General features: G+C 41.9%; 2 protein-coding genes across 2 annotated transcripts in view; one reads left to right on the top strand and one right to left on the bottom strand.

Moving 5' to 3' along the window:
- The window catches only part of WNT5B (Wnt family member 5B), an 85,312-nt gene that overhangs the window by 49,964 nt on the left and 15,105 nt on the right, over nt 1-20,243 (bottom strand). Inside the window, exon 2 of the mRNA XM_036761727.1 lies at nt 18,258-18,374. Within this exon, the coding sequence (XP_036617622.1) occupies nt 18,258-18,374 (117 nt within the window). The remainder of the gene's footprint in view (nt 1-18,257; nt 18,375-20,243) is intronic.
- FBXL14 (F-box and leucine rich repeat protein 14) lies at nt 5,638-11,832 on the top strand. The gene is made up of 2 exons (XM_036761728.1): nt 5,638-6,854; nt 11,582-11,832. Exons 1-2 carry the CDS (start codon nt 5,656-5,658, stop codon nt 11,601-11,603), a joined length of 1,221 nt encoding a protein of 406 aa, XP_036617623.1. The 5' UTR covers nt 5,638-5,655; the 3' UTR covers nt 11,604-11,832.

The raw sequence follows: 20,243 nt of genomic DNA, 5'->3' as shown, positions 1-20,243 counted from the left end.
TTTTTAAAAATGTTTTTAAAATAAATTTATTTTTTATTTTTAGTTTACAACACTCAGTTCTGTGAGTTTTGGGGTTTCAATTTTTCTCTCCCTCCCTCTCCTCCCGCCTTCCCCCCAAGATGGCATGTAATCCAATGTAGGTTCTACATATACCTTCACATTGAACTATTTACATAATAGTCCAGTTGTAAAGAAGAATTATAACCAATGGAATGAATCATGAGAAAGAAGAAACGAAATCAAAAAAGAAGGGAAAAAAGAGAGAATGAGCAAATAGTTTGCCTCAATCTGCATTCAGATTCCATAATTATTTCTCTGGATGTACATGGCTTTTTTCCATCATGAGTCTTTTGGAGTTGTCTTTGAACCTTGCATTGCCGAGAAGAGCCAAGTCTATCAAAGTTAGTCATCAGAGATACTGTGTGTCTATAATTGTGTGTAATTATCTCCTGGTTCTACTCCCCTCACTCAACATCAGTTCATGTAAGTCTTTCCAGGAGCAATATGGTTTTAGGAATACAGAACTACTTTAGGGTAGAAATTCCACAGGGGACCCAACCTGCAAATGCAAGCCGAGGACATAGTCTCCACTATTTTAATGGCTGAAGGGAATAGGGCTTTGGATAATTTAAAAGTTTATTGTAAAAACCCAGGGCTAGCCTTATGGTCAATAGAGAAACACTTTCTTAGTACAAACAGTGGTTAAGTAAGAATGCCCCTCTCACCCTATCATTTGACTTACTTCTAGAAATGATAGTTATAGCAATAAGTTAAGAGAACAAAATTAAAAGCATAAACATCAGCAAAGCGGAGACCCTAAGCCCCTATTATAGGAGAAAATTCAATCTTGGGAGGGAGTGCTTTCCCCAGAAATGCCCAAATAAAGACAAAAAGAATCAGTAAAATATAATTTAAAAACAAAATTAGCAGCTTCTTGTAAATTCTAGCTTGAGGGAGAAAAATTTGGAATTTAGACATGGGTAGCTCTCAACCCAAGACTTCCCTCCATGTAGTACATAGCCCAAACTTCCTATAATATGACTTCTCAAGTCCCTTACCCTCTCTAGCACTGCCTGGAAAAGTCTCTATACATATTGGAACCAAATTTTAAAATGTGCCAATTAATGAAACTAATGTCAGCAAGTGCCCATAAAATGAGATGGACTAGGTAAAGAGCTAAAACTTAACTAGGGAAGGACAAGAAGGCTTTGCCTCAGGGTACAAAAATTGAGGGCCCTGACAGCATTTCTATTCCTTCATCACCATAGAAACTACTGAGCTTAGAACCTAATTAACAAGAAAAATGCCTGAAAATAGAAAGCTACCAGATGGCATGCTTCCTCCCTTTTCCAATTCCTATGGCCACACCCCAGGTGAGCTGGGTGAAAAGCAGTTCCCATCATGGGGGCAGTGTGTCCCAGGGTCTCTCCCCTTTCATAATGCCTTTTATCCTAATGTTTCTCTCCTAACCCTAACAGAATATGTCTTTCGAAAATTGATTTGAGGGCATGTTTCATGCTGCTTGTCCCAAGCATATTTTTGTGAAGTTTGCTCCTTGTGTTAAAATTGCTAATTATGGCTCTAGAAAGTCTCTTGAGTTCCCTTCCAATTATAACATTCTATAGTACTGTGGTTCTTTTTGCTTTAGTTTCTATAGTATAGAGCTTGGCAAAAAAAAAAGGACCTAGTTTCTAATCTTAACTCACTGAAAGTTGTTACAGTTGAAGGCTTTGCTTCTCTGGGACTCAGTTTTCAAATCTGTAACATGAGAAGTTTGGACCAGATGATCCCTAAATAGCTTGTAGCTCTAAATTCTATTATCCTCTTCTTCATTAAACTCTCATTCCTCCCATTCATCTCCTTTTCTCTATGAATAGTAGGCTCATTGAAGTAGTCATCTCACTTTCCTGATCATGGTTCCCTTTTCCCCCCTTCATTTATGTCGCACTTGTCACCTTTTCCCTTTCATCAAGGGCTGTGGTCCCTAAATCAGAAATTCTCCTTGGACTTTACATGCTGAATTTATTTAAATAAGCTTACTGAAACTTCATGGAAGGCAGTGTTAAAGGCCTGATTGAGAAGTAACCAGGAGGAGGTAACAAAATTACACAGAGATATATTCCATCGTACATATAAATACAATATGGAGACAAAACTAACATTCTCTCCAGCTGAGGAGAGTGGAGGTATGGACATAGAGGCTACGTATTTTTATTTTATATATTCATATACAAAATGCCAGCTAAATATACTAATTTTGGCTAACAAACCAAAAAAGCTCCTACATGTGGAAAATGGCTGGAGATATTGCAATTCCTTAATAGCTTCCTTTAACATCAAAAAACATTGTTTAATCATCCATTTATACCTTGAATTGTATTGGGAGCTAAAGAAAAGAAAGAACTCTTGGGGCAGCTAGGTGGCGCAGTGAGTAGAACACCAGCCCTGGAGTCGGGAGGACCTGAGTGAAAATCTGACCTCAGACACTTGACACACTTACTAGCTGTGTGACCTTGGGCAAGTCACTTAACTCCAATTGCCCTGTCCCACCTTCTCCCCTCAAAAAAAAGTCTCAACAACTAACACAATGGCTTACATAGAGTAGGTGCTAAATGTTTGTTGATTGTCACGGAATCCAAAGAAAACAAGAACTTAAAGTAACAGAAAAGCTTATAGTATTTTTTTTAAAGTAAATTCTGTGAGCAAAGGTGAGGAAAGAGTGTTTTTTTAGGCATGGGAATCCTACAGTGCAGAGTCATGGAAATGGGAGATGGGGTGCCATTTATGAGGAACAAAGAAAAGGCCAATTTGGCTGGATCTTAAGAGTAATGGAAGGAGAATAATGTATAATGAGGCTGGAAAGATAGAATGGGGCCAAGTTGTACAGGGTTTGAAATACCAAATGGAACTCATATTTTATCCTAGAGGCAACAGGGAGCCAGTAGTTTATTGAGTAAAGGAATAGAATTAATTTTGTAGCATTATGGAAGATGAGAATTGCAATAGCTTGGGCAATGAGGACCCGAACCACAATGGTGGCTATGTGAGTGAAGAGAATGTTTTAGATGTAAGAGATGTGGAAGTAGAAACAGCAAGATTTAGCAAAGGATTGGATATGTATATACAGAGGGAGGGAGACGAAAATGCTGATGAAAAGAAAAATGCTGATGTTATGAACCTTGGATTTAGAAGAATGGCGGTACCTTTGATAGCAATAGGGAAGTTTGAAATACAGATTTTGGGGGAAAGATGATGAGTTGTTTTGGACACATTGAATTAGAGTTCAAACATCCATTCTGGAATGTCCAATAGGCAATTGGTGACATGAAACTGAAACTCAGGGGAGAGACTGGTGTCAGATATATAGTTTGGGGAATCATCTGCCCAAAGGTAAAAATTAAAGCCATAAGAAGTAAAAATTAAGGCTTTTTTTTTTTGGACGTGACAAGTGGGAATTTTTTTTTTTTGCATGACTATGAGTTTTGTTACAAGGGTTTCCACTCGTCTTTCTTTTTAATTGGTGGTGGTGTGACTAACAGGGAAAGAAGGTTGATTTTTGTTAACTGAAATGAATGAATTAAAGAAAAGGAAATAAATAAATAAAGCCATGAGAACCAATGAGGTAATCAAAAGAGAGCATTGAGAGAAGTGGCTATAACAGAATTTATGGGAAAATAAGGGGGTGTGATGTTAATGATTCAGCAGAGGAAGCTGAAAAACAGTGGTCAGAGACAGTGTGTCACTAAAACGCAGGAAAGAGAGAATACAAGAGGAGAGGATGCTGAACAGTGTCAAATACAGCAAAGAAGTCAAGAAGGAATTGAAATGTTGAGGTCTTGTTTACTCTGTATGCGCAGGGAAGATCCCACGCCATATATGCCAGTACAGGATACTGTCCAATTAGCACTGCCCAAATTTCTCAGAAATGGTACATTTTGGGGGCAACCAACAGTTCAGGTTTTCCAGCAGAAATTCTTAAGGTATATTAGTCACCCTATGAAAGTCAAATTGCACATCTTTATACAAAAGCATACACGCCATGTCCCAATAATGCTTCTTCACGACAGATATGGCTGATGATAAAGAAAAGCCACATGGGAAAGCATTGCTTCTACGGAAGGCGGTTGACTTTTTCAAACACAAGAATACACCACTGGGTTCACGGCCCTAGCACTTAGCACAGTGCCTGGCACAACGTCGGCGCCTAATAAATGCTAGTTGATTGACTGAGGGGCAGGTAAGAGCCTGAAAAGGGCTAGGAAGGTGGAGAAGGCAGGCAGGTCCTGCTGGAAGAGTCCTGAAGGGGACAGGATTGGGAGGACGGGGTAGAGATTCACCAGAGATGACACCTGGCTAGTGGGATGGAGAGGAGATGAGAAGCCTGCCCTGGCCACGCAGGTAGCACATGTGAGACTCACATGTGAGATTTCCAGACTTGGACCTATACTGGGAGGAGGCCCAGGTCAAAAAGATATGGGAGGCAGAGAGGGAGGGAGTGGTCGATGGGCAGGGCAGACGGGGAGGAATCTTGACCTGGAGGAGAGAGAGCAAGCGCCTCACTGAGGGGCGGGCCAGGAAGAGTGGGCTGGTATACGGTCTCATCCGGCGCCTACAGGGTTAACAATCCCGGCCGAGGAGAAAGGGAAGAACTCGGTTTCCAGGGTAACGGCTCCGACTGTTCCGGCAGCACTGGTTCGTACCATTGTCGCAGAGGGTGCGGGGGTAGCCAGAAAGGAAGGAAGATGGAACTGCTGAGTGGCGGGGGACGCCCCGGACTCTACCAAGTGCGCAGCCCGCCCGCTAGCCCCGAAGCCTGAGGGGAGCCTCGCGACGGCGGCCGAGACGGCGAAAGGAGGAGGAGGAGGAGGAGGAGGAGGAAGCGGCGGCGGCGGCGGCGGCGGCGGTCTCCGTGCGCGAGCCGGGAGCGCCCAACTGCCGGAGGGCGGAGGGGGGAGAGAGAGCTCGGCCCTCGTCGTCCCGATCGGCCGCCTTGTCCCCCCGCCTGGGCGGCGGAGTGCGGACGGCCCGGGGCTGCTAGGTTTGAAAAGCGGGCGAGAGACAAAGGCAGCAGGAAGCCTCTCCGGCGGCCCGGAGCCCAGGGCGCCCGGCCTCCCTGCCAGCCCGCCCGCCCCCACTCGACCTTTTCCCGGCCAGGCGGCGGCGGCGGCCGCCGGAGGCAGAGGCGGCAGCGACAGGAGGAGGAGGAGGAGGAGGAAGAGCAGGATGCAGCAGGGGGCGTGGGAGCGGCGGCAGCGGAGCGGCGGCAGCCTCGCTCCCCGAGCCCGGCGGGGCTAGAGCGGCGGGGCCCTGCGGAGCCGGGCGGGGCCGCGTGAGTGGGAGCGAGCGAGCGAGCGACCCCGCAGCCCGGCATGTGAGCGCGAAGCCGCGGGAGGACGGGGGCAGGCAGGCGGGCAGGACAGGGCAGGGCCGGCGAGGCAGGAAGGACGGACCCGGAGGAGGAGCGGCTTTGGCGGCTTTGGCGGCGGCGCGGAGCCGGAAGGCCGGGAGAGCTGGGGGGGATCTCGGGCCCGCGGCGGCGGCGGCGGCGGCGCCGGCGGCGGTGAACGGGGCTCGGCCCCTCCTCGGGCCGGGGGCGGCTGGGGCCCGGGCCCGCGCCTCCTCCCCCCCGGCGCCCGTGGAGGGGGGAGGAGGAAGATGGAGACCCACATCTCGTGCCTGTTCCCGGAGCTGCTGGCCATGATCTTTGGCTACCTGGACGTGCGGGACAAGGGGCGCGCGGCGCAGGTGTGCACCGCCTGGCGGGACGCCGCCTACCACAAGTCGGTGTGGCGGGGGGTGGAGGCCAAGCTGCACCTGCGCCGCGCCAACCCGTCCCTGTTCCCCAGCCTGCAGGCCCGCGGCATCCGGCGGGTGCAGATCCTCAGCCTGCGCCGCAGCCTCAGCTACGTGATCCAGGGCATGGCCAACATCGAGAGCCTGAACCTGAGCGGCTGCTACAACCTCACGGACAACGGGCTGGGCCACGCGTTCGTGCAGGAGATCGGCTCGCTGCGGGCCCTCAACCTCAGCCTGTGCAAGCAGATCACCGACAGCAGCCTGGGCCGCATCGCCCAGTACCTCAAGGGCCTCGAGGTGCTGGAGCTGGGCGGCTGCAGCAACATCACCAACACGGGCCTGCTGCTCATCGCCTGGGGGCTGCAGCGCCTCAAGAGCCTCAACCTGCGCAGCTGCCGCCACCTCTCGGACGTGGGCATCGGGCACCTGGCGGGCATGACCCGCAGCGCTGCCGAGGGCTGCCTGGGCCTGGAGCAGCTCACCCTGCAGGACTGCCAGAAACTCACCGACCTGTCCCTCAAGCACATCTCCAGGGGCCTGACGGGCCTGCGGCTGCTGAACCTCAGCTTCTGCGGGGGCATCTCGGACGCGGGCCTCCTGCACCTGTCCCACATGGGAAGCCTTCGCAGCCTCAACCTGCGCTCCTGTGACAACATCAGCGACACCGGCATTATGCACCTGGCCATGGGCAGCCTGCGCCTCTCTGGCCTGGACGTGTCTTTCTGTGACAAAGTGGGCGACCAGAGCTTAGCCTATATTGCCCAGGGACTGGACGGCCTCAAGTCCCTTTCCCTCTGCTCCTGCCACATCAGTGATGATGGCATCAATCGGATGGTCCGGCAGATGCATGGGCTACGCACCCTCAACATTGGGCAGTGTGTTCGAATCACTGATAAGGGCCTGGAGCTGATCGCTGAACATCTCAGCCAGCTCACTGGCATTGACCTCTATGGCTGCACTCGAATTACCAAACGGGGACTAGAGCGAATTACTCAGCTGCCCTGCCTCAAGGTGCTCAACCTGGGACTCTGGCAGATGACTGAGAGTGAGAAGGTCAGGTGAGGGCAACAGTGCTAGGCTCCCTCCCCTCCCTCCGCCTTACCCTGTGGACTGGATGCAGATTATCCCAGTGGATGAGAGGGGGCCATTGATGTCTAGCCAACATATTCATTTTCTCTTCCCTTCCTTGTGCCCCATGGAGGCCATTCTGTCTTGGCATTTGGGGCTGGAAACAGATCCAGCTTGGTCATTCCTCTGCTACACCTACCCTACCATTTCCTTTACACTGAGGATGGGGACAGACCCAGTCACATAGAGCCACCCCCTTTTTGCATAGGAATTGAAGACTGATTCAGCTTGCCTGTACCCATACCACCTTGCATTTGGGCATGTAGGGTGAAGGAGGGTAAAGTGACTAGTCTCTTTAAACCAGGGGAGTTGCTGAAGAATCTCTGCCTTCACTTATGCATTTATTTGAATACTGTGATCTGGTTTTTATTTTGAAGTGTATAAAAAAAAAAGCAAACCCAGCTACTACATCCTCCTCTACTTGTGTAACTAATCCTGGTCTCTTCTCATTATTTTTTTCTTTTATAGCAAATCTGGTATTCATGCTATTTTTCCTTTTTTTTTATTTTGGAAGAAATTTGAAATCCTTGTGGATTTTTAAGTACCATTCTTTTCTGCTGAATATATCCTATATATTATATATATGTGTATGAAATATATATAATATATACATTTATATATGTCTGGCTACCTCGTTTTAGTTTACTTTTTTTCTGAAGCCCTGGAATTCTTACAAGAAAGATATTTTGAGACTGAAACATTTTTGTGCCTAGACTGGAAAAAAGACCCCTATGGGTTTGTAAATCTTTTTGTTTTGATTCTCCTAAATCCCCCATCCAGTGTATCTCACTTCCATATTCTGGCTATAATTTTCTCTCTTTCCTCCATAGGGATTGGGGGACCCAACTGTATCTGAACCTTGACTTAATTTATAGCACAAATGATAGGGAAAATGAGGACTGGACTGGTTTATTTTTGTTGTTGTTTTTTGTTGTTTTTTTTTTGTTTGTTTAAAGTGAGATGCAGATTGTGTCTTGAAAATGATTATTATATATGCAAACTCTACCCTCCCCCAACCCCTTTTCCAAATTTCCCTACCAAGAAAAAAAAAAGGTCACAGAGGCTTCCTGTTGGGAGTGGAGAAAGGTGCAGAGCTGGCCTGTGGAACCCAGGGGCTGTAATGTGAAGGGGGAGGAGACTGAAATTCATGTCTTATCTCAGTTCGGTCAATAAAATGGAGCTCTTGGGTTTTTTAAAATTCTGTTTCTAAATGGAGGAATAGATGACTTTTGGTTTAGGGGTTTTTTGGGTTTTTTTGTTTTTGTTTTTTTTCTCATTTTTTATTTTTTGGTGGTTGGGTGGGAACTGTGGCTTTAAAAAATGTTTACTTTTTGAGTAGGGAGGGCTTTTTTTTTTTTTTATTTTAAAGAATCCTCCACAGTAATAGGCCAGATCACGGAGTTAAAACAAACCCAGAGACCCTATCAATTAATTGTACTGTTTGTGAATTTGTATAAATAATAACAAAGATCCTCTTAAAAACATTTTATATTCTTACAGTAAAAGGTTAAACTGATATTTATATAATAAAAAGAGGAAATATGAAATATGTTTTTGAAAAAAAATCAGTCTATCTGTGAATTATTTTTAAGGCATTGTGTGTTTATTTTTGTATCCTAAAGAGAGTAAAAAGGAAATAATACATTCTTTGTGGATGTATAATAGTCTTATGGTTAAAAGTTTACTTTTTAGAAGGACCAATGTTGTCATTGAAATGTCCTAGAAATTAGATTATATATCAAACTTTAGTTTAAATCCAGTTTTTGTTTGTTTTAAAATTACAGTATTATCCACATGGGAATTTCAAAAAATGAAACAAACCCCAACAGAATGGCCAACTTTTCTTTCAGGGGGAGTGGGGTATAACTATGGGGCAAAAAAAAAATCCATTGAGAAAAGGAGAAGAGGAGTAATGGTCTCCCTTACTGTTCTCATATTGGGTGTGGGGAGGATGTGAAATGGTGGAGGGAGCTAAAGCCATTGTTCAGGAAAGTTAAGAGAGAGCTGTCCTTGCTCGCTTGTTCAGTCATGCATACTGAATCTCTCACAGTGTGAAGGTCCCCATGGAAAAGAGTAGCGCAGTTCATCCCCTCTTTTTAACATTCCTCTCCAGGCCTGGCTGTATTTAAGCCCTTTCCTGGGGGAGGGGAGACCAGAAGTTCTTGTACATTTGCATTTTAACCACTTCCACTGTTGAAGCAGGCCCCTGATTCTACCCTGGTGAGTGTTTTTACAGTGCATGAGAGCTTTTTACAGCTCCACTACCCCTTTAATGAAGAGTTAGTTACCTCCAAATCTGACACCTACTTGCTTTGAGAATATGGATATGAAGTTTCTGGCTAACATTCATCTTGTTCTTATTCAGAGTTTTACGCTCTTCATTTTTTCTTAAGGCATACAGATAAAGGACCTGACATTTATAAAATCTATGTAAAATAGGAATACAAAACTTATCTGCATCAGCCCCCTTCCCAGGGAGAGGCCAGCTTCTAGGCTTCAGCTAGGGTAAGATTGTTTTGTAAAATTTCCAAGCTTTCTGCTTGAGTATATCACAAAAGCTGCATTGTTCCCTTTAGGAAAGCCAGCACAATTGGGTCTAATTGAGCCTGACACTATATCCATCTTCCTTTGCTTTGAAGGAGATGTGGATCTCTTCCCAGCTAGAAGTTTACAATACTTACTGAAAAAAAGGATGATGTGTGAACCCCAAATAAAAACTAGAAACTTAAGATCAGGGTCAGAATTCTAATTTAATACCATACTCATGAGGGTTATAGGAGAGTTTTAGCCCATTTTGATTCTTAGAAGTCCTTCCATATATGTGGAAATAGACTATACATTCTTTCCTTCTGGATACAACCAGTAAGGACCCCTAAACATGCATCTATGTTTTTAAAAATTTTTATGGCAAGAAATAGACTTATCTTTAGGTTAAGGTATGCTAAGACTTGAAATGACAGACCAAATGTCCTCATACTAAAATAGATAATTTGGTTCTTAAAAACTATCTTTCTGAAACAGTTGAGTGATTCAGCCAGATTTTTGATAAAGTTGAATGGTGTGTATTCTCTAAGTCCCATCTCCTTAATCTTTAAAAGGAAAAATAAAAGTTGGTTCATGGGTGAGGTTTTGGGGATTAGGTTTGGGTTGGGGTTAGTCTGTTGCCTTCAGCTAGACAGGGCAAAGAAAAACCCAAAAAGGGAACATTAAACAGAAATAACAGTTAATAGAAATTTTGTGGTAGGTTAAGGTACAAGGCCAAAGTCTATCTTTCAAAATGAAGAGCAGAGAGGAGAATGATATATATATGGTAGCCCAAAACTCAAAGCTGGAAAGTAAGCAAGTACTTAACTAGAATCAAGTTGATTGAAAATCAAAGAATAGTACCTATTTTCATAAATTTCATGGTCTTGATAGAAATACCACTTTGCCACAGGAACAATTGCAACAGATCCCACCTCTTCAAGGCAAAAGCCCTTTTAATGTTGCAGTCTGTGCCGAAAAGATAATCGATAAACTCAACTGCATGGCTGAGGTGGTTTCTGCAGCCCCCCAAGGACACCAAATGGGCACCAGGCCAAGGTTGTTGGCATCATTGCATAATGTTCCCAGCCACAGAGTCCTTCCTCTCTGCTGAATTCCTCAGCCTTAAGGAGGAAGCTCTTCATATGAACCTAGAAGTATTTTATTAGGCTTTTGTAAAAAAAAAAAAATTCTTCCGTATTTGGCAGTTATTAATAAATGAAATTAACTGAAATCCATGTCATCTTTTAAAAAAACTGCTAAAAATCATTTTCAAAAGTGATCTCTTTAAAGGGGGAAATGACTTGGGTGGAAAAAGTCATTTTTCCTTCCATAGTTGAAACATTTGAAATCTCTTAAGATTAAATTTTTTGTTTTTCAACAGAGCCACCAAGAACAGAAATAAATGGAAGAGAAATAAATACTTTCACTTTTGACTTTGAGGATATGAACTCAAGTTTTCAAAGGTCAAGGGACACTGGCAGCAAGAGAACCAGCGAAAAGGATCTCTAGATTAAAAGCTGTAAAACAAAACCAAGATCTTAGGTAGCTTCAAACCAGGTTTGCTTCCCAATCTAATGAAAAAGGCCTTGGCCTTTGATTTTTTTTTTTTTTAGCACTGTTCTGATGTAGAAGGGGAGGGACCTGTGGTAAATCTAGAGTAATCTGTCTTCTCTATTCTTAATCTCTTTTCCTTCCATCAGATATCATCCCCTTTAAAAGTGAATTCTGTCCCTTTGCCCTTTTAGGCAAGAACTAAATTTTGTGCCACTGTGAACCATGGAATAGTCAGAAGATGAGGCTTTTTGATGAAATCATAAGGATTATGGGTAAAACTAGGATTAGGAGTTGGAACACTGGATCCAATCCCAAATATTTAAGTGTGGTACTACCGAATTGCCTCAGGCAAACACATTTACCTCTATCTATGTCAATAAAGGTAAGCAAAGCTAAAGCACTTCCATGGTCTTAGAGGAAAGGCATTTGACTCAGTGCCAAATATTTATAAATTAACCAGAATGAAGTGCACAGTTGAAGTAAGGTATATACTTTCAACGCTTAGATTTTCTGGAAAATTAGTAAATGTAAAGGGCCACAAAATACTGCTGTTAATCAGCATTTTTTTTCCTTTTAGAGAGACTACTCCCATACCTTAGCAGGATGTGGAGGTGATCCTGTATTCTCAAAGTCTGTGCCTACCATTGTCCAAGTACCAGTATAGCTAAGTTTAAAGAAGCTCATCACAACGTTGGCCTCAGCAACTTCTGACGACTAATCTGTGTTATCAAGAGGAGCCACGCAGATGAAATTGAAGCTCCTTCAAGTCTTAAAGAAGGATTATGTCTTGCATTACTTATTTCAAATACTGACCTTAATAATTTGGTGCTGAAGAGCTGACTCTTCCAGGTAATGGAACACTACACACTGTTTTAAGCCACACTAAAGAGTTCATAATATTGCATTTAGTGTTGAAAGAGTCCTTAGAAACCACTCAATCTAAACCCTTCATTTTACAGAAACAGGCCCAGAGAAGCGAAGACACAAGGAGTAAACTAGCAGTGAACTGATAGCCCCGACTCCATATTCAGCCCTCTCTCCATCACACCACATTTAGATGGTGTTTGTTAAAGCATTCTCTCATCAATGATTTCAGATGGATTCTTTCATCTAGAAGATGCAGCATGGCGTAATGGATACCGAGAACTCACCTTAGAGCTAGGTAGTCCAGAGTTCAGGTGTTGCCTTGGACATATTCTGGCTGTGTGAAAGTGACTTAACTTTTCAGTGCCCTGGGGACATCTCTCACACTATTAGTTTCAGAGAAAGTGCTAAACTGCATTGGTAAAGGGAGTCTCCTCACCTGGGAGTTCCCTGGACCAATGTAATCACAGGTCCATACTTTTTTTCCCTAAAAAAAAACCACAATAAACTGAAAGGTCTTTCTCTTTCTGTAATTTGGCTTAAAGGACAAATGTTGCAAATACATTTTTGTTTGTGGAAGAAACCAGTGAATCTAAATCACAAAGGGCAGAAGAAAATTATTTCAGCTGTAAAGAAATTGGAGTAACAAGACTAGGTGGAATGAATCTGTATCCCTGAATATGATTTACCTGAAGATTCCTCTAAGCTTCTCAAAAGAGTTGTTTTTTTGGTTTTGTTTCAAAAATAGGATAATGTGGTAGCAAATATTTTTGGCAGTTTTATAGATGGGACAAGTAATGCATGAAAGGGTTAAGGAATTCTGCCTGAGCTGATTAGCCCTATCAGAACTTCTGTTCCAGACCTTGCTCTAATAATCACATCAGAGGGATCGCATCCGAGGTGCAGGCAGTTCTTTGATCCAGCTCTCCTTTACTGCTTGGCTGCCACCTTTTACCCATCTCCTCAGAATGGTACTTACTAATGGCTGACATTTACATAGTGCTCAAAAGCTGACTTCGAATTCATTTGATCCTCTCAACAACCCTGGGAAGTAGCTGCTTCTGGTATTAACCCCATTTTACAGATGAAAGAACAACTACACCATATTGCCTTTTCTTTGTGACAGAAAAAGCTATTGCTGAGCCTATTTTAGATATGCATGGCCCCCGTCCATTGCATACAGACAACTGTGGGAGATTCTAAGACCCCAGAGAGAGTGGGCAAATGGAAGACGGGACTATTGGTACCCTCTAGTGTCAAATCTGTCACCAGCTGTCTTCAGAGAACTTAAGCCAACACTAACTCCTCCCTCTCCCTTCCCTTCCCCACTCCCATCTCCATTTGGAGAGGAATCTCCTGGAAGTCTGTACTTAGGATAACCACAAAACTAGCATCCTGTGCATGCTTAATTTCCTCTGAGAGACCAGGAAGCATACCGGAATATTTGTGATCCTTCCATGGAACAGAATCAAGCTGAATAAGTACCAGCTATATTGTCTCCTCCAACAAACATGTAAGAAACTTGGACTTCTAAAACACACTCTCCTATTGCTAACCCCTCCTTTTGAAGAAAATTTGTAAGGACTGAACAGGAATTGCATAGCGCTTTCTGTATATCATCCTTCAACTTTCATGCTCCCAAGAAGCTCAGGGTCTACTCTAGCAAAAATCGATCAGTAATTGCTACCCAGATGATGAAGACATGATGCTAGATTTGTTCTCTGAGTTGGTAGTGCTCGGAGGAAAAAAATTTTTTTCATGATTTTTAGTAAAGTTATCCTTCCCCAAGATAGTTTCCTAAATTACCTAACATCATGGAAAGCAATTATTTCCTATGTACAAGAGATGAAAAAAGAAGTAATTAAGCTGAAATTCCACACTGGTATCTCCATTCCTTCCCTCCTTCCTTAGGAAATAAAATTCCACAACATCTCTTTCCCACCACATTCCCTTCCTTGGGAAATCTTGCTCCAAAACATGTATTAAACTGCAGAGCAGATAACTTCCTATTTCTTTCTCCCAGGACTAACTTAAGAGTGTCCAGGCAAGATTTTTTCTGAGTGAGGGAGAAGAAAAAAAGATAGCTCTTATATTTTAAAAAATTACTAAACCAAGAAACATACTGATGGATAAAAGACGGATGAAGAGATAAAGGAGAACCTATAATAGTGCTAAAACTCAAGTAAATTTTCAAGAATCTTAGAGGAAAAGTGCCTCTCCAATTCCATAACCAGAATTTCAACCACTAATCTCCCAAAGGTTGCAAACTTGTTCGTTAGCAGTTAACAACTCTACTGTAGCATAGACAATCCAGTTAACTTACTTTAAGCAAACCTAGTATGAAAATCTAGAGGTACGCAGATAAATCAGGGAACAATTACTTGCTCTAAAAGGATTCATTATTCTTTCTTTGAAACAGCTTGACTTATCTAGAAAAAAATTGAAAAAATTTACTACTATGACTACCATGATGATTATCTACTTATGCATTCTTTGCTCTAGATAACATATATAATATAATGGAAGAGTTGTCATTTTGTGTGACTTTTCAGTTGTCTCTGTTGCTGCACTTAGAGCAGGAGTTCTTTATCAGTTTGTGTCATAGACTCCTTTGGCAGTCTTGTTGGGCAGCTTATGGACTCTTTCTCAGAATAGTGTTTTTAAATGCATAAAATAAAAACATAGGATTACAAAGGAAACCAATCATATGGAAATATAGTTGTCAACATATTAAAATTGTTCACAGAACCGATGTTAAAAACCCCTCTTGAGGGCAGCTAGGTGGCACAGTGAGTCTTGGTCTAATGGTGATTGGGGGACTGGTTTCAGGTTTTCAAAGGCCATGCTAGTGAAGCCCAAGCTCGGCCCACCCTATATTACTAAGGTGGAAAGGCTTCAAGGATAGACCTGGTGACAGCCTGTATGTATGTCTGTTATCCAAAGACAAGTCTAACGAAGTTTGGGGAGCCTAACCTTAGCATCAGTCTTTGAAATTTTGAAATGCATATATCAGAAACATGGAGGTTAGATATATGGAGAATTAAGAGAACCAATTCCTTAACACAGATTATTCTAGAGGAAAAAATGAATTGTTCCTCCTTTTTTCCTAAACAGCTTCTTTCTTTACCATATTCCTTCCTCCACTGAGAGAACTAGCTTCATTCTTTCTGTTGTGAAAGTAAGAGGTAGCCAGAAACCCTGTCTTGTTTCTTTTCTCCTAGTTTCTGAAAATGAAGAGGATGTTCCTAAAGAAAGGAAAAGTTCAGATCTGGTCTTTCTGAAGTTCCAAAATATAAATGGAGGAATGTGGAAAAAAAGATGAAATTTAAATATTTGTGGGTTGTTTTTTTTTAAATCATCTAAGGCTGCAGGTTCTGCTTACTGTCAGCAGGTGGCAACATTGCCTATGAGTTGGTAACTATTTGTTATTCAAAATCTTAAATTTCTTCCTGCCTTCTTCCTCCTCTTCTCCTGAAATCATCTTGAGGGTGTCAGAGCTCAATGGGAAATCAGCTTCAATGACTTCATAATTTCAAAAGGATAAAGATGACAATGAAGCTGATGACAGAACTTTATAGATTATCTTTTATTATTTGGGGGGGGGGAAAGTGCACCTAAAACTAAGCTATTTGGTTATTATCACTTAAGATAAGCTCTAGAACTGGAAAGGACCTTGGAGGCCATTGAGCCTAGACCCCTCATTTTATAGAGGTCAGTAAGGGTCAGAGGTGGGATTTGGACCCAGGTGCTCTAACTCCACTTAGAGTTTTCAGGGATCAAGAAGCAACCTCAAAGACCACCTTTAACCATTATTTTTAAGATGATCACATTTGGGGGTAAAATTTAAGCGATTACATGGAAAATATGAATACATCTTCTAAACTAAATTTTATAGTTTTATACATATATACATATATAAAAATTTATATGTAATATAATGTATAATATTTCTAATATTGAGAGGAAAAGGGGATCATTGCATTATCATAGAAAAACAGGAAATATGCCTCCTGTAAGGTTAAGTCCCCGAGTTGCTTTAAGGAGAATTTCTGTATGAGGACAAGAGTTGACATACTCAAAAGGTTGAGAATGGTAGAGAAAATGAAGCCCAATGGACTTTTAAAAATCTGTCTAGATAAAAAACTTCCAGCTTTGATACAGACGTGAGTTCTCATAGATGGACTTAGGTTCCTACTCTGGGAAATGGACATTAAAGGAAAAGGTAAGATTGACATATATCTTACAAAGAAGCCCTTTGACTGGAGAGACATGTAGAATCCAAGGTTGGGTTGATGGTGGGGAAAGACCAGATAACTAACCACAGAGCTGAAGGTGGTTTGGTGACCATAGGCAGCTAGGTGGGTTCAGTGAATAGAGAGAGATGATTAAATAACATGATTGTGGAGAGCCAGGATTTTATCCTCATTCTCCACTAGGTCAAGCGGGTCTCTGAAGGACATCCTTGATGGATGAGATTGCCCAAATTCCCCGTAAGTGCTTTTACCCTGAGTAGAAGACCCCACCCAACTAGAAAACCTTACAAAGAATTTAATCTAAGGCGAATTCCGACCTATTGTGTTCCACACAGGCAGGCTCAGGTGGGGGGTAGATCTTTTGTCTAGATTGCCGGGGGCAGGGGGTAGTCTGGCTTGAGATAGTCTCTCTGTCCAAGAGTGACATAATCAAAGTCACCTCCCCCTGCCCTTCATTAGAATAGGTCCACCTCTCATAATATTCATTCTTTTCATTAACTGTTAACCAATAAGAGTTGATTGCCCCTCTCAGGAACCCCCACTCTTCCAAGGGCATATAAACCTTGAGTGGGTTCCATAAAGGGTCTTTGGCATTCAAGAGTGTCACTGACCCCTTTTATTAGTCATCTGCTGGCATAATTAATAAAATAATTAATTACCCAGAAACTGTGTGTCTCAAACAATCTAATTTTATATGTCAGAGTGCTGGATTAAATCATTTAAATGCTCCGTGCCTCAGTTTCCCTAACTGCAAAATGAGAATAAGAGCACATACTGCTCAGGACTAGGAGGGTCAAATGTAAAAGGCTTTACAAAGCTATTAGTAATTGCCTAAATTATAAAACAAAAAGGATTACAAAGGAAAGCAATTAAAATGTTTTTGCTGCTGCTGTTTGTTCTCACAATGGTAAAAAAAAAAGTTCACCGACCCTGGTTAAGAACTTCTGCCTTGGGGGATATTTTAATCGAATCATGTTAATTTGTTGAGTTAAGGTTTATTGGATTTTATTACTTGGGAATATAACAACACAGATGAAGACTTTTTGGTGGGACAAGAAGTAAATGCTTCTTCCTACTTGGTGCCTAGGCAAAAATTCTTTTTGGTTTTTTTTTTTTTTGGCAGGGCAGTTGGGGTTAAGTGACTTGCCCAAGGTCACACAGCTATAGCACATGCCTCAAGTGTCTGAGGTCGGATTTGAACTCAGGTCCTCCTGACTCCAAGGCTGGTGCTCTACTCACTGCGCCACCTAGCTGTCCCTAAGGTGATCATTCTTGATAGTATTCCATAAAGGCCTGAAGTTTCCTTGGGAAACTTTATAGGGACCTTACCTGAATATTGCATTTTTTTGTGTCCAAACTGAATGGATACAGATTCAAGAAAGGTGAGCTACATGGAAAAAGGAGATTGAAGAATGGAAAGAGAACAGGTATGTATTACCCTCCTTAAAGGGGACTAAAGGAGCACGATAAAATTACTTTATTCACACATTTATTAAAAACTTATTCTGTGCATTAGGTGTTGGGGAGAGAGAAGTTAGGGGAGAAAATGTGGACCCTGCCCACTTTGGCATAATTTAGTTGGGGTGATTAGACATACCCAAATGGGTATTGATTTAGGAGTTCCCTCAAATAGTTCAGGTTGCAACTCATCCCTATCCCTCATGCCTGCTTATCCTATGTGTCTCTTGTCTATGTCTTCCCAGGAGTTTGCCACAGGGTCCAGTCAACACACTGGAAGCCTTTTCTGCTTTCTCCTGATTTTGCAAGGTACCAGTGGCTGTCCACTTGTCTGTCAGCCCTTTACCTCCTCACGTGACCAACCCAACTTCTCTCATTCACTTCCTTGATGACACCGTTTACTTCTGTTCATATCTGAAGTTCTTCATTGCTTGTACACTGCAATCTCCCACCCATCTCTCTATTGTTCTCTGTATGACAATCATTTTTAATTCATTACACAGTGTTATTTTATGTCTTGATGACATTCAACCCCATTGATAAAATGTTATTAATAAAAAAAGATTGGTCTTTTCTGCCACAAGAAACTTAGGATCATGAGTAATATAATTAGGAGAAATGTTTAAAATATGCCAATGAGATAGAATAAAGATGAAATGAAGCAAAGGATATACTTACTAATAGATCATCTCTTTTCTTAAAATGGTCCTTCTTCCAGTCTTCTCTGTTTCTGTTGAGGGCATTACTATCCTCCCAGTCATCCAGGTTCATAATTTTAGAGGTATCCTTGATGACCTAGTAGTAAATAAATATTTTTTTCCTATTATACATGTGAAGATATTGAGGCACAGAAAAGATGGTTGTGAGGATCAAAAGAAATCATGTAAGCTTAAAATATTCTACAAGTATGAGCTACTGGCTGACATTAATTCATGTCTGCTTCAAAGCCACCAAAGCACTTTACATACATCATCACAGCCACCTTGTGAGATAAGTGCTATTTTTGCCTCCATTTTAAAGATAAAGAAACTGAGGTTTGTCCAGAGTCACAAAACTAGCTAGTTTGTTATCTAAAATAAATCTTTTAACTACAAATCCTGTTTGGCCACAATACCACTCTGCCTTAAATAGTGAAAATCAAAAATAATTCTTTTATCATTAAGAGACAATTCCCTCTCAGCAAAGGAGTTGTCCTATGAAGAGTCTGCCTAGAACAATGACAGCTTAGGATCCACATTCAGCAGCACAGGGTCTTGTGTTTAGTACTGATTATATATATATATATACACACACACATCACTGAGGGCCACATGGAGACAGAAGTTCCTACGTCATGGAACTGTCTTCATTTCTGACCTTAAACGTCAGACCCTTTAGGGTTAAAGAAACCCCATGAACTAGGCTGGGAAAATCCTTAATGATGTAAGAATGCTAGGCACTGTTTCAAGCGTGGCAGACCACTGCTGTGTCTTCTTTTTCCTCTCTCTCCTCTTTAGTCCAGAAAAGTAGAAATTATTATGTAGATTAACAAAGATTAGACAATCTGACCTAGTCTGCTTCCTGCTTTTTGATTGATTTTCCTTTGACTTCTGATGAGACTACTAGACTTCAAGTGAGCTGAATTATTTGCCCTGAAATTAGATAATACCTGGAGAACATGACTACATTTCAGCTGGCACCCTCGAGGTGAACCCTTCATTTGTCATTACCAAGCCCCTAAGCCAATCCTTTCCCATTCCTTGCTACATTTCTACTCTTGACATATCTAATAGCTGCATCTGCATCCAGAAACTTCCAGAGAGACGAAGTTGAGAATGACTTTCCACTCTGCTATTAGGGCCTGAAACAAGCCTGTTGATGTCAATCTGCTCGTCACATGCAGCCCAACTGCTTTTCTGCTTTTAAATCCTTGGTAATGGTTTTACTAAAATCCTCTTTTCATGGAGAAAGATCCCAGCTGGATATTTGAGGCCTGAACACAACGTACAAGTCTATGGGACCTTTTCCTTCACTTCAGAAAGCCTCTAATCAAGCCTCACACATCTTTTATGTTGTGTATTGTCATTAAAGGAAAGAATGGAATAGAGGAAGAATTTCAAAGTAATTTAGAGATTCAGGTCTCTATATGTGCTATCCCCATGTAAGCCCTAAACTACTCTCTGCAAAAGAATCATATGTGGGGAGACAGCATTCTTCCACTAATCTTTACGGGTCATCTGAAGGAAAGGTCCCTATTGTATGAATATAGGAAAGAGGATATCTGGCAAGATTTAACTTAATCTTCACAAGCTTTCCAGGGTGAAAGGTCAGATATATTTCTCCCTATATACACAGTCTTTCCTCCCTCAATATATTGAGCATATATCTATCAGACTTATTTCTTTTCCCAAGAACATTAAAAAAAACACACATAGAGGATTACATTATAAAAGGTTAGTAATTTGTATATTGGTCCTTTTAATGTGCATTCTTACTGGGAAGAGATCTTTCCTGTATTTTGTAAAATTTTTTCTCTATGTTTCACAATGGAGTATTCATTAAGATTTGATGATATACCTTTTAGTGCTACAAAAACATCTTATTTTATATTCACAGTTTGGATTCTCTAAAAGAGAGATCTCATCCTTCTAATCAAAGCTATTTGGCCATAAATACTTTTAATGG

Source organism: Trichosurus vulpecula, chromosome 5, assembly GCF_011100635.1.
Source record: "Trichosurus vulpecula isolate mTriVul1 chromosome 5, mTriVul1.pri, whole genome shotgun sequence".
Taxonomy (NCBI): domain Eukaryota; kingdom Metazoa; phylum Chordata; class Mammalia; order Diprotodontia; family Phalangeridae; genus Trichosurus; species Trichosurus vulpecula.
Note: the sequence above shows the minus strand (reverse complement) of the source record. Positions and strands in the feature narration are given on the sequence as shown.